General features: G+C 29.9%; 1 protein-coding gene and 1 long non-coding RNA gene across 3 annotated transcripts; both read right to left on the bottom strand.

Annotated features, from left to right (window-relative positions):
* Positions 1 to 2077: 2077 nt before the first annotated feature.
* LOC146939070 (GDSL esterase/lipase At2g42990-like) lies at positions 2078 to 9859 on the bottom strand. Its single transcript, XM_085752868.1, has 3 exons — positions 9384 to 9859; positions 7638 to 8130; positions 2078 to 2535 (listed from the first exon to the last, which is right to left on the bottom strand). The coding sequence occupies exons 1-3, from the start codon at positions 9750 to 9752 to the stop codon at positions 2342 to 2344; spliced, it is 1056 nt and encodes a 351-aa protein (XP_085608994.1). The 5' UTR covers positions 9753 to 9859; the 3' UTR covers positions 2078 to 2341.
* On the bottom strand, positions 3369 to 5601 carry LOC146939071 (uncharacterized). Of its 2 annotated transcripts, XR_015031539.1 has the most exons (4): positions 4819 to 5601; positions 4590 to 4642; positions 3686 to 3751; positions 3369 to 3563 (listed from the first exon to the last, which is right to left on the bottom strand). It is a non-coding gene; the product is annotated as an uncharacterized LOC146939071 (long non-coding RNA). The 2 variants fall into 2 exon arrangements; XR_015031540.1 differs by lacking the exon at positions 3369 to 3563 and having other exon boundaries at positions 3620 to 3771.
* Positions 9860 to 15207: the final 5348 nt, after the last annotated feature.

Raw genomic sequence — 15207 nt, 5'->3', positions numbered from 1 at the left:
TGAGGCTGAGAATTCTGCTCTTCTCTCAACACAAAACACTCATGCCCAACTGAATTTCCTGATATACCCCTGCGTGAGTTAAGTCACGCAGCGTGACTTAACTCATACAACTTATAGCTCTGTGTGACTTAAGTCACGCACCACTGGCCTGTGCGCGAGTTAACTCACGCAGGTTGGCCGGTTGGTCAGAGCTCAAGAACACACGTTTTTTGGACTTTGGTCAGCTTTTCAGTCTTCAATCTACACGTTTGTTTTACAACTTTTACACGTTTTTTTGACTACATTTATGATAATTATAATCTATGTTACCATTCACATCTATAAATACCCCTCCAAACTTCCCCATTCCCTCACACCATCTCACATTCTCACTCTCCTCCTCACTCTCTCCCCATATGTATCTCCTTCTTCTCCCTATGAATCTCATTCTTTTCCTTCTTTTATATCTATTATTTTTGGGGTTTGGTGTAAAAAGAGGTCAATCTTGGGGTAAAAAGATGATTGGTGAGCAGCCTTCTTGGGGTAAAAAGAAGCGGATTTAGTTTTACCCCAGGAAGGCTGGTTTTCTTGTGGATTTCTTTTAGTTTTACCACAAGAAGCTAGGTTTTCTGGTGGTTTTTTTTTTTTTTTTTAGTTTTACCACATGAAGCTAGGTTTTCTGGTGGTTTTTTTTTTAGTTTTACCCCAGGTAGGTAGGTTTTCTGGTGGTTTTTTTTTTCTTTCGCAGATTTAGTTTTACCCCATTGTAAATGTAATAAGAATTATATTAATAAAATGATATTTTATTTCTATTATTTTTGTTAATTTTTGCATTTATTTTATGATTGCGTATTGAATAAATAAATTCGAATAAAGTAAATAAATAAATTCGAATAAAGTGAATAAATAAATAAAGCAAATAAAAGAACTCTGCATGACTTAACTCACGCAGCGTGACTTAAGTTGCACAGATATTAACATTTATGTTGCTTAACTAACACAGAGGTATTTTCGGTATTTCAGTTGAGCGTGAGCAAAATGTGTTGGGAGAAGAGCAGAATTATGTGGCTAATAGAGTTTAGACAGAAGATATGTCCACTAATATAGTAGCCCCTTTCAAAAAAAAAAAACAAGGCTCACAAGTGTTTATGTTAGTAAATAAAGTCAAATAAGTCAATTTAAACAAACTTTTAATTGATTTTAATACCTTTTGAGATAGCAATATTAATCTAAAATTATACAAATACAAAAAGCAAGAGAAAGAACATTTTGAAACATGCAAAATGACCATGTTTCTAACAAAAAATAAAGGAATAAAAGCTCTTGATGGACTGGACATGATTTGCCTGATGACGGATCGATCAATCCAACAAATTCGTTAAGTTACTTTTTATTTTTTTCCATTTGGGCGGGGTTTTCTGAACATCCGAGTCATTTTAACATGTGAAATCATGTGGGTTTGAGTATGGTTTCCATATTTAAACCGATCCAAATTAAAATAACAAATTCATAAAAAAACTGAAAGTGTCAAGGATTGGTGAAAACAAAGAAATATATTTCATTTATACTTTGATTTATCGTTTAATTTGTTGATATCGTCTCTTGCTATTCAATAGCTCAGTTGCTAGAAACATTGCATATTATATGCAAGCGTTGAGGTTCGAACCTAGACATCACATTTCTCCACATTTAAAATGTGTAAGCTCTAGTCACTAAACTACTTGATAAAAAAAAATGCTACAAGTTAAAGATCATTTTCTCCTATATATGATGATTGTGAAAAACAGTAGACAAACAAGACCGAAGATAATTTTCTACGAAATTTTTTGTGTACTTACTTATATTGAGAGGTTTGAAAAGATTGATACATTTTAAATTATTGACGGATTTTATGATACTATGAAGGAACAATGTGCACAACTTAGACAAACAATATCACATATTCAACCATTTTTTTAACATTTTTTTAACAGGCCAAAATGAAATATATTAAATCATCTAAAGTGGTTCATCCCGCATAAGGTGTGCAAAAGAGAACCACTCAGCACATTACAATGTTAAGTCTCTGTTGCCATAAAAAATCGCATAAGTATTATAATTTTATTTTCATTGAATGTTTTTAAGTATTATAATTTTTTATTTCATATTTACTATTACATTTTTTGGCCACCTATTTCATAAGTTCTTGACTCTGTCTCTAATACAAACTAAATTTAAAAATAATATTACATATTTAATTAAAATTAAATGTACAGAGATAATTATTCTCTCCAAAAATATTTATGCATGCGTGATTACATAATTACATTTGAAAAAGTGTTTTATAGAATTGAAAGGACCTGTTGCTCCTGTATATATTGAATCATAGAAACTTCCCAATATGTTTTTGTATCAAATAATTTGCTACTAGCTGACTTGTTCTTTCTGAGGGGTGAAAAGCATCCCAAAATACATATTTATTTGCATCTTTGCATGTAAATGGACTTTTTGGATCACAAAAGAAACCCATCTCAAATCTACCTGTTCCACAGCACCCCACTCTTGCATCTTCAAAACCTGATAGATTTTAATGATAGAAAGTTAATACCAATTTAGTCAAAAAAGAATGCTCATACTTATATTTGCAAAAATTAAGAAACTTACATTTCTCTTCTTTAATTTTTAAAAATAAAAATAGAAGCTTAAAAAATGAGCTAATAACCAACAATATGGGAGACATTTAATAACAATCAATAAGTTGAGCAGATTCAAATCCACAATTTTCCGCTTCTCAGCATTTAATGTGTACGAATTTTGAACCTATTTAAGTTGATGTGGTGGTATTGACTTGCGCCTTAAAATATGCTCCCATCAATGTTTTAGATTCCATTATCTTTAATAGTAATTTCAATAGTCTAGTTTGATTTTTTTTTAAAAATATGTGAATTTTGATAACAAGCGATGCCATTTTACGGCACAAGTGGTACCATAATACTAGAACAGACAAATCCCATTACTTAATAATACTAGACTCTCGACCCGCGCTATCGCGCGGGTTTGTTATACCATAATATCATTTTATTTTACAACCAATATTGAATTCATTATTATCATATTAAAAGTATAATTATAATTTATAGACCAAACTTCGTAAATTGAAATAGTACATCACTACATAAATTCACTCAAACAAACATATATCAAAGTGATATGAAAGTTAAGATGAAAATTAAATTACTTAACCTCATTGTATATATGAAAGATGAAAAATAGAGTTTAGAAATATAAGATGGATTAACAACATCAAATCAAATTACACCAAAATCATGATAAAATCACCAATGTAATAGATGTACATAGGGCACCACTTACAAATCTCATAACTACAAACAAATCAGCAACACTACCAATTTGATCTCAAATCATTCCATGCATCACTTAAAGATGAGAGACCAAAAACAAAGAAACAAATAAGTCAATTCCATGAAGGTAGCAATCTTTAGAAATATCTGCATGACGTCGTCAATTATGCAGAGAATTATGTGAAGAATATAACACCAACCACTTCTACATGATCATAAGCTGAAAGCAGCAATAACCATTCTCTGGAACAACCAATATCCACAATAATGGACATATATTATGCAGGGAAAATTATGCAGAAAATAAATCACCAAATGCTTCCAAGGCTAAATAGCCTTTGGGATAGAAATTAATATCAACATACAAATATGTCTCCTCCTGCACCAACATTTGTCCACTCCCTACACCAAGCCCACATGCACCAAAAATTCTGCATTAGGCAGAAAAATTCTGCAATTTTCAGCAGCCTTATAATCACTATCTAGCACTAATATGTTTCAATGTCTTTTGTTTGTGAAATAGAAATCCCAATAGATCAAAGAGGAGGAAACTGGAAAGAATGCAGCAATGAATATAAATAGAACTTTGGGAGGGTAACTAAACTTCATTCAAATGAGAAAGAAAATACTTAAAAAAGAAATCCATACAAAAGGCTAAAATTTATGTATAACAGTGTTATTAGTTTAACTTCCTGTTTGGTAATTATGTCCAAAATCTTATAGTAAGATCTTCTATGCAGGTGCTACTACAAACTAAACCAACTGAATTCAGAAACAAATGATAGCAATCATACTAAATATCAAAGGTATTGTAACATAATATTTATTTTACTTCCTTATTCCATAAAAAAAAACCTTTGCAACCAAAGTTCAATTTTCAGGTTATGGTTATTTCAACATCAAGATATCATCAATTAATAATGATTTATAATTCATCTTGAATGTGACATATAAATAAGAACAATGAGTAGTGGCGTATGAGCTTCAAACATCATTCGCTCAATACACTGATTGTCTTTGGAGATACAAATGGAAATTACTTCATTTGAAAAGTAAATATCAAGATTCTTACGTATCAACTGACTATTCTTTATTAATCATTTTAATAACTAAATTCTCCACTGTTTCATAACCTCATAACATTTGGTCTGCAGCTAAATCGTAAAAAAATGGCTTGAAGCCTTTGCAATCAACAAACAATGGAACAACGACAACAACAACAACAATAATAATAATAATATAATTCTACAAAATGAACCAAAAACTCACAATTGTAACTTCAAGCGTTGATCTTCCAACCGTTTTCAACACCATGTGAGATGCTGTCCAAACCATAAAGTATAAACGAAACAAAAATCGAAATCGTCAGAGAAATCATCAGTCAAAATCGAATGGAGATAGTATAACCAACAATGGAATAGTGAGTGAAATTTTTAATCGAAATCGAAATTAGAAAGAACAAATCGAATATGAAATTGAGAAAGAACAAATTTAATACCTGTTGACGGATAATTTTTTTATTTGAGTTGATTATGAAAAGCCACCACTGTAAAGATCTTCTCTGTCTTCGTCTGATGTGAGTACGGGGTTGGAGTTATGGAGAGAAATCAGAGTGGACGGTTGGAAATATGCAAAAATATCCTTTTAGAAAATAAGAAGAAGAAGAATGGAGGAGTTCTGTCAAGAAAGAAGAAATGGAGCGATCAGGAAAAAAAAAAAGATGTTTTAGATGATCTTGAGTGTGGCAAGCCATATCCTCAAAAGTCTTCAAATTATTTTCTTCTATGCATTGAGCAGCGCGTATTGAGTGGCTCAAGGCTCAGAAAAACGTGTGAAATTAGTTGGTGGGTCAGAGTAGTTAGCTGCATTTATGTCATGATTTAGGAGGGAAATAAGGTATTAGGGTTGTCATTAGGGTTAGGGATTTCCTCCTATCAGACTACCTTAGATTTATATTAAGTAAGAAGTAAGATACCTGTTGACGGATAATTTTTTTATTTGAGTTGATTATGAAAAGCCACCACTGTAAAGATCTTCTCTGTCTTCGTCTGATGTGAGTACGGGGTTGGAGTTATGGAGAGAAATCAGAGTGGACGGTTGGAAATATGCAAAAATATCCTTTTAGAAAATAAGAAGAAGAAGAATGGAGGAGTTCTGTCAAGAAAGAAGAAATGGAGCGATCAGGAAAAAAAAAAAGATGTTTTAGATGATCTTGAGTGTGGCAAGCCATATCCTCAAAAGTCTTCAAATTATTTTCTTCTATGCATTGAGCAGCGCGTATTGAGTGGCTCAAGGCTCAGAAAAACGTGTGAAATTAGTTGGTGGGTCAGAGTAGTTAGCTGCATTTATGTCATGATTTAGGAGGGAAATAAGGTATTAGGGTTGTCATTAGGGTTAGGGATTTCCTCCTATCAGACTACCTTAGATTTATATTAAGTAAGATTAAGGAAACATTGAATTAGTGGTACACAAGTGAATTTGGGAGAGTTTATGCACATGGTTGGAAAGGAGTTGGAGTGTTAGTTGTATGACTTAAAGTGGACTTAATGGTTTAGAATTGATAGTTAGGTTTGCAATTAATAGGTCACTAGTGGTCACTGTGTCTTGATCACCATGACCCATAATTAATCCAAAAAGATTTTGTTTTTTAAAGCAAGTAGATAAATATGAAATGAGATGAATTATTAGTAAGGAAATAATGAGAATTGTATTTGTTGTGCTATGCAGCTATGGTACAAGTTGTGGTGGACCTCCTCTGTCAAAAAAGAAATTGTGGACCTCTTTTTTTTGGTACATGTTGTGGCCATTTAAATATTGGGAGTAAATATACTTGTATAAATGTACCACCCCACTTTCTCTGCCATGCAGGTTCTATTAGCCAGGTGGCTCAATGAATATAGTGTGCTGTTAATTTTTTTTGAGAGTATAGGTCCACATATATTTAATAAAAAAAATATATGTATTTCAATATACTGAATTTTTTCCTTGGGTTTTATTTGTAAAAAAATATTTGAGTCAATAAAAGTTGATGAACACATTTGGGTCACTATTATAAAAAAAAACTATTTTTAGATTTATTTAATAAATGATGTATTTAGTTTATATTATAGAATAGATAAATTAGTTGTTTAATGAATCTAAAAATATTTTTCGGTTTATAATAATGATCAGATTGTATATTTGATTTAAAATTTATAGGCTAAAATATGGTTTTAGCCCCTGCAAATATGTCTCGTTTTGGTTTTAGTCTCTGTAAAAAAAATTATTGTTTTTGGTCCCTGCAAAATTTTTTGTTTTTGAAAATAGTCACTGAAGGGACTATTTTCAAAAACAAAAAAATTTGGGGACCTTTTTTAAAAACAAAATATTTTGCAGGGACCAAAAACTACAAAATTGGTCCAGTTATAATGTGCCACGTATGCAAATCATCACAAAAGTGGGGTCAAGGACTATTTTCAAAAACAAAATATTTTGCAAGGACCAAAAACTACAAAAAAAAAATTGACAGGGACTACAACCAAAACGAGGCATATTTGCAGGGACTAAAACCATATTTTAGCCAAATTTATATAAGATATATCAAATTTTGTTGATCCAAATATCTCTTATAAATAAGATCAGATGAACTACGATGAAAAACGTGTTAGTTAGCTAGCACTTGTAATAAGTAGACTAATAAAAATAGCAATATCACAAAAATCTTTTTAAGAAGCAATTATTTCTTATTTTTTTAAACAGATTTGTTTATGTTCTCTCTTTTCTCCTCTTCGTTATGTAAAGCTTTAAAGTGATATGAGATGGATACAATATACTTAAGATCTGTTTTATTTGCTGAAAAATAAGAGATTCTACTGGATAACTTTATTTATTTTGATTGATTTAGAAACTGATCATGAGACTAGACAATGATTATGAGATTAGACAAAACAAATAACAAGGCATTGATAAAAACATGATTTTTTTTTCACCCTCAATAAATCATGAAACAATTTCTTGTCCAGAGTATATACTAACAAAAATACTAGAATATCCTTTTATTTTTCAACATAAAAAATATTATTGATTTATCTTCAAGTATAGTTTTGGCTTATCTTGTCTTGTAATGTCATGTACTGTTATGTTTTGTTCTTACTATTTTGTGAATTAAACGCACCATTATAGTCACTTAAATGTTACACTTTATGTTTGTTTTAAAATTATAGAGTAATAATGAAAGAAATTAAAAGAAAAATTAGAGAAATCATTCCCATCATACATATAAAATATTATAAGCATCAAACATCATGGAGTAAGATAGAAAAACAAAAACAAACTTACCAAATTGAGAAGGTTGTGCAACAATTTGTAGTATCAAATCATAGGCATTTGCATCTACCAATTGAAATCCATGGAGGTCCTTATTCAACTTTGATACTAAGCATCCCAATTTTGCATTGAACTCCAAAGCTACATCATTGTAATACTCCACACAACTATGTAGACCCATAATATTTATGGCCCTTTCAAGTGGCAGACACCCCATGGGAGGCAATCCTGTCAGAGAAATTTTCCTTGCTCCTAGGTCATAAATTTCTCTAAGGAAATTTTCAGCAAGAACAATTAAAAAATCCTCATATTCTTGAACAGTTTTATATTCCATCCTTCTTTCAAGCTGTGTGTAATAGTTCTCAAGAAAATCATTTGTTCCTATGCTAACCAAATATAAAGACTCCCTTATTATTTCTTTAGCCTTCTCATCACCAAAAGATGCTTTCAATTTCTTTTGGTAGTCCTTGTAGAATTCAACTTCTTTCCATAAAGGTATCACATCCTGGAAAAACACAATAAAAATTGAACTCAAATAGGTACTAATATCATTTTTTTTAGGAGGTACTAATATCATTTGGCAGTAGAAAAACTTAATTTCTTGCATGAAAATATGATTGAGTCTAATTTCATATGGATTGAATTACAATTAATTTGACCTTAACCAAGTGAACAAATATAATGAACAGAAGTGCTATATCTCCCGAAAAAAAAAATTGTCCCGAGCTTTCACGAGGAAAATTTAGTTATAACAAAAAAAATAAAAAACAGTCTCCATTTATTATCAGTGGGCCATGGCCACAATACATAGGTGGGTAGCCAATAGAAAAGCGGTCGGGATAACGTCGGGATAAAACTTGTCGCGTTAAGAAGCATTTTTCTATAATGAAAGATTAAATACCTTTTTTATTGCTATAAATATATCGAATTTCGTTTTAGTCACTCTAAAATATTTCTTCAAGCAATGACCTTTAAATATTTTTTGTCATATTTTGTCCATGCTTTTAACTTTTAAGTCATCTTATGTACACCATTCAGATTTTTGAAAGAATTTTTGCATGCATATTTTAAATATTATAAGAAATTCTGTCACAAAAGTATTAATTTCTTTTTAATAAAACATGAATCAAATATGATTTTATAAACTCCAAAAACATAAAATTTCATTCTCTCAAAAAAAAAAACATAAAATTTCATCTTTAATCATCTATTAACACCATGTATTAAAAAAATATCTACTGACACCTACTTTTAATCTACAAAACTATAATATGAGATCTTTAATAATTTTAATACAATAATTTAGCTAAAGTATTAAAATGATTGGAAATGGTCATTAATGCACACATTTTACCCTCAAATAATTGAATGTAAGTTGGACAACACATGAGTATATAAAATATAAATCACCGATTGAGTTCCTTTTCTTTTCTTTTCTTGAAAGGCACAGATTGAGTTCTTGAAGTAGATTTACTCTATAAAGTTAATGACATTTTTGCAATCATATTTAAAATTAAAATTAAAAAAAATTCTAAATAACATTAATCCATCCCAAACAATTTCAGAAACTAATTGACCGTTTCAAATAAACTATGTGTGATCAAGAATTTTCAATTTCATGAATCCTTTTTCAATTTTGTCAATTTTAGCAACCAAATGGTCTAATAATCTTTACAATTTGAATAACTAATTAAAACAATAACTCATGAGAAATTTTGATTAAATACCAAAGAAAAAAAAATGTAACTAAAGACTTACAGCAACATTTGCAGTAGCATTATCAAATCCAGTACCAGCAGAAGCAAAACAAACACCAGTAGCAAAATCTGATATATCATAAGTAGGATCCAAATAAGCAGGAACAATTGGCTTAATTCCAAATGCCTCAGAGATGAAATCAGTAGCAATTCTACCATTTGAGAATCTACCAGTAGCATCCCCATTTGGAAAATCTTTACCATATGGTGGAAAATTGCTCCTAGCTAATGTTGGAATGAAATTATTGTTACCTGAATCAACAGAAGAGTCTCCAAAAACAATTATAGCTGGAACTTTTCCACTGTTTGATATTGAAACATGCAACAAAATTTGAATAAAGAAGAGCCATAAAATGTACATTTTCATCATTTTTCACCTGGTCTCACTAAATTGATTATACAAGTGATGCCAGAGAATGATAAAGAGATTGGTTGTTTGTATGAGTACTATGATACTAGGACTCTTATTTATGGGACAATTTTAATACCTGTTTGTTTGCATATATATAAGTCTAGCTAACATTTTGACCACCATTCTAATTACTACAATAAAACCAATCTTGGGTGGTTAAATAGAGCAAACACTCGTTTTGGCCCTATCAAGCACAAGATTAGTAACATTATGAGTTGGCAAATTAAATAAATTCTTATGTCTTTTTTTGGTGGTCAGGTTCGAACCCCGGACCTTGCATATTTTATGCATTGTCCATACCAACTGAGCTAAACTCACAAGGACATGAATTCATTTTTTTTTGTCCCCGAACCTTGCATATATTATGCATTGTCTATACCAACTAAGCTAAGCTCACGAGGACAGGACATGAATTCTTATGCCTTAATATATTATTGGGTGACAGAATTAGGATTCAATCTTTTCTTTCTTTTTTGTGAATATCTTATCTACTCTGTCTCAAATTATATATCATTGTAGAGAGAAAAAATTGTCTCAAACTATAAATAGCTTTAAAATATCAATGAAACATTAAATGCTATGTTTTCTTATATACCCTCAACTATTTATTACTCCATCCTCTTTCAATTTTTTATGGGTCATGCTAACTTGTATCCTTAGACCATCTCAATGGTGAAGTCTTCACCATTTAAGACCCGATATCTAGTAGGAACCCCCATTGAATTTTTTTTAGGGGGTCACTTAAGACCCAGGGTCTCATTTAAGACCCTCATTCTTAAGTGGACCCCACACCACTTTTTAATAAAATAATCATTGTTGAGTTGTTTTTATTGAAATGTAAATGATAAAGAGTTATTGGTGGGATCCATTTAGACCTTTTGTTAGAAGATCTTTATTGGAGTGGTTGAGTACCTAAGAACATCCACAATGGAGACCATCAATCTTGAGGTCTTAAACGGGTCCCACATGAACACATAACCTTTTTTTTAATTTTTTTTTTAATAATAGTACCTAATAGGTACTCAACTACTCCAATAGAGACTCTAACAAAAGGTCTAAATGAGTTCTATCAATAACTCTTTATCATTTGAATTTCAACAAAAGTAACTCAACAATGATTATTTTATTAAAAGGTGGTGTGAAGTCCACTTAAGAATGAGGTCTTAAGTGAGTCTCTGAGTCTTAAGAGACCCAAAAAAAAAAAAAATTCCCCAGTAGGGGTACCTATTAGGTACCGGGTCTAAATGGTGAAGACATCACCATTGGGGATGGTCTTAGGTACTATTATTAAAAAATTATAAAAAAATGATGTGTCCATGTGAGACCCCTTTAAGACCTCAAGATTGAGGTCTCCATTGTGGATGCTCTAACACATGTTAATGATTCCATAAATGATAAATATTTATTACAAAATATTAATTTTTAATCTCTAGAAGAATAAATTTGCACAATTTTCTAAGCAAAATTTCCACTTTAGGTTCCTTAACATGTGTCATAAGGGCACAAGTTAACATTTCTCATTTTTTATTTATACCATTAATGATTAATGAAGGATAATTTGTAAAATGACTTATAATTTCTCTTTTCCATACAACATTAATTACACTTCTTAATTTATATAAAATGATCAAAAAGTCATAATTTGAGACGGATGGAGTATCTATTAACAACAGACATGAAAACAATAAAAAAGAGGGACTTGCAAGTTGCAATTGAACCTGAAAAATTAAAGGCATTATAGAAAATGGGTTTTATAACCAGAGATGGAGGTGGTAGAATTGTTAAAGCCTTGAAAAGTTATGACTGGTGATGCATGGAAACCTTGCAACCAGATAACGTGACTAGTAGTATGTGCAAATACCATTAATACAAGGTTCTGAGATATATGTGCAAAACATGTTTCAATGTATTTGATTCAGAGATATCGGAAATGCAAATTGGAAAGAAAAAAAAAAACTTCCAATTATGTATAAAAAAAAAGAGTTTTGTTAACGAGTGTACTTAGGGCACTCTTTAAAGTTTCCTAAATAATAATTTCTTTAAAAAAGTTTAACATTTCAATTTCGGATGCATTGAATGCATAATTTTCAATAATAATTTACCATTTAAAGTCCTTAAAAAGTGTCCCGAGGACACTCGTTAGCATTCTCCTAAAAATAATTAACTTACATTTACAACTTGTATTTTAGGGTCATTATTCTTTAGAATTTGATCAAAGTATATCAAGTTCAGTCAACAAAAATTACTCCCTCCGTCCCATTATAACTGAGCCTTTTGCTCATTTCGCAGATATTAAGAAAAAGTATATAAGTGAAAGAGATAGAAAAATAATTTTGAGTGTCTTTGTCAGGTATTGATGCATTCTTCTTTATCATAAATGTAAAGTAGAATATACATTGAATTGAAAGTGGTGAAAGTAGTATTAATTAGAGCTATAATTTGAAAAAAGTAATTAATATTGTATTTAAAAGCGAAATGAGTCTAAAAAAATTTGAGACAATATTTTTTTTACAAATGGCTCACTTATTATAAAACAACGGAGGGAGTAAAGTATTTAAAATTTGATCCAAGTATATCAATTTTGGTTGACCGAACAATTTCTTATATGTAGACCAGATGGAGTACTAATTATAAAGATTACCATTTACGAAAAAGGATATTTTTGATCAAAACAGAAAACATAGTTTCCGTATAAATCATAATATATTTTTACTCATAGGTTATGGTATATCAACAAAAATATTATTATATTCTATAAAAAAAACAAAAATATTATTAAAAGAACTGAAAATAAATTTTGTCTAATGTAAAATATTTGAATCTTATCCCTCTCATGATCTTATCACCAAAAACATAACTTTTAAGTATGGCTTATCGATGGACAATTTGATTAAATCACATCTTAAATTAAATCATATATTTTCACTAAATTCTCACAACATTGTTTCATATTTTTTTTTTCATCTTTTCTATGATATATATCGGTGAAGTATTTTTAAAGTATATGTATGTATCCATTAAATATCCTATAAAGATCTGGTATAGTATCTTTCAAAATTTAAAAATTAATTGCGATAATTTGTAGGTACATTTTAGCAAACTATCCAATAAGGATTGATACCTACTATACATACCCGATACAGATACGAATTAGATAAGATAATCGGAAATGGTGGTTTTGATTAAATTTTGTAGGGACTGAATAAGGTGTGAAATGCAATAATAGGTACAGAAATTATGGGCCACCCTATCAATCGATGTTGTTCAATTATATGGCTATGTAATACATCTTAAAATTTTCAATATATTTATTAGGACCTGTAGCAAGCATTAAATTCTTGTTAGGACCTTTAAGGTTTGAAAAACTTCCTCTATTTCTTTTTAACTTGTTTATGGTTTAAAACTTTGAGCACAAACAAATTTAGACAATTTTATCTTTACTACCTCCGTCTCACAGTAATTGTATTTTTAGCATTTTCTCATTTTCTCAAAATAATATTCACTTTAAAAAATCAATGCAGCATTTATTATTTTTTTCCATTATTATACCCTTATTTATTGAATTTCATCCAAGTTAACTACTACACTAACTACCATTAATAAGAGTATTTTAGTAAATGATATCAATTTTACCATTAAAATCAACACAATTAATCGTTCTTTTAATAATCGTGCACAAACTTTAAACGACTATAATTTAGAGACGGAGGAAGTTATGGAGGAAAAGAACTTTGTTTTGACAATGTAAAATAAAATTGTCTTGTGGGAACCATATGCAGTTATGGAGGAAATGCAGGGAAGCCATGCAACCTCTTATTCACACAGAATTAAATATTTGTTTGTCTTGTAGGGACCATATGCAGTAGGAGTAAACCAAACTCCAGTAATGTAAGAGAAGAGAAATTTTAAAACATCAATGCTTATAATTTTTTGGAATAAGATACTCCTTAGTTCCAACATTCTCTTTTGTCCAAAAATAGTTTTATACGTACTTTTCTTGTGTTTATCCCTCCGTTTCAAAATAGTCGATCTAGTTCATTGTTAAAGATATCTGATTTATGTATACTTGACAATGTCATACTTTCTATATGTTTGTTGAAAATGTTCTATAAAATCACATTTATTATTCTGCAAAAATATAATCTTCTATAAGTAGTATTCACGTCATGTAAGTTTTTTAGGGTAAAGTATAAAATATTTCACATTTTAGACGATGTTGTAGATGATTGAGGATCAAACGATTAAGCAGCTTAGAGAAAATTGATACTCACTTGGTGAATTTTTTTTCTGGAATGAAGTTGTGAAGAGAGTGCTACTTGGGAGCTAAAGAGTAAGATGAAGAGTTTTAGGGTCCGTTTGTTTCAGATTTTTTTCAAAAAAAATCTATTTTTTCTCTTAAAAAATCACTTTTTTCATTTTTAAGTGTTTGTTTAGGATTTTTAGAAAAATCATTTTATCAAAAAAAATCTATTTTGACCCTAAAATGAAAAGCTATTAGGATTAGCTTTTCTCAAAATCTATTTTTTTCAACAACAAGGAGATAATACATGTGCATGTTAGAACTCATTTTTTTAACAAAATGGATTTTTATGGATAGTAGGCAAACACAAATAACTTTAGATTTTTTTTTAAAATCTCTAAAAAAAAATCTCTAGATTCTTTTGACACAAAATCTATTTTTTTTAAAGCTGAAACAAACGCACCCTTATATTAACTCTTTTCTCTTAGGTTAGTACGCAGTAGAAATTTTGGAGGATATAATTCTTATTGTGGGGGAGAATTGTAACACCATTTTCCTAGATTAACTAATTAGTAGGCCCTGTTTGTGTTTGTGATTGTTGTGCTCGAGTATTTTTATGTTTTAGTAGTAGTTTAGGTGTTTTGATTTAAGTTGGAGTGTTTTCTTCAAACTAAATCGATTAAGTTACAAGTATGTGCTGCTTCATCAATTAAGTTATACTCTTTTCGTCTCAAAATAATTCATTTTTTTGATTTTCAACACAACATTAACTATTATTTTTTCAATTGTATCCTTTAATTAATATTGTTTGCATCACTATGTTTATTTTACAAATACTATTAAATACACCAATACATGATAACGATACTCTAGTAAAAATATTATCTTCTCTATTTTATTTATATATTTTTCTTATGAAATGATCAACTGGATAAATTAGTTTTAGACCAAGGAAATATGTTTAATCCCTAAAGCAGTGCCCAGCAGTAGTTACATGTGTGCTTTTATTTTCAGCATATTTTGCCATTGGATGTTCATAAACATTTAATCGTCCAAAACCCTATAAAAACGATAAAAACACTTTGTACCTCTGTTTCCAATTATATGTTTCAAGGACTGTTCTTGATCCAAATCTGCTTATTTGATTTGTTTTCTCTACGATTTTGTAGTTGT

The sequence above is a fragment of the Medicago sativa genome, chromosome 3 (genome assembly GCF_051527215.1).
Source record: "Medicago sativa cultivar Bolivia chromosome 3, Bolivia_mono, whole genome shotgun sequence".
Lineage (NCBI taxonomy): Eukaryota > Viridiplantae > Streptophyta > Magnoliopsida > Fabales > Fabaceae > Medicago > Medicago sativa.
This window is presented reverse-complemented; position numbering and strand designations above follow the sequence as displayed.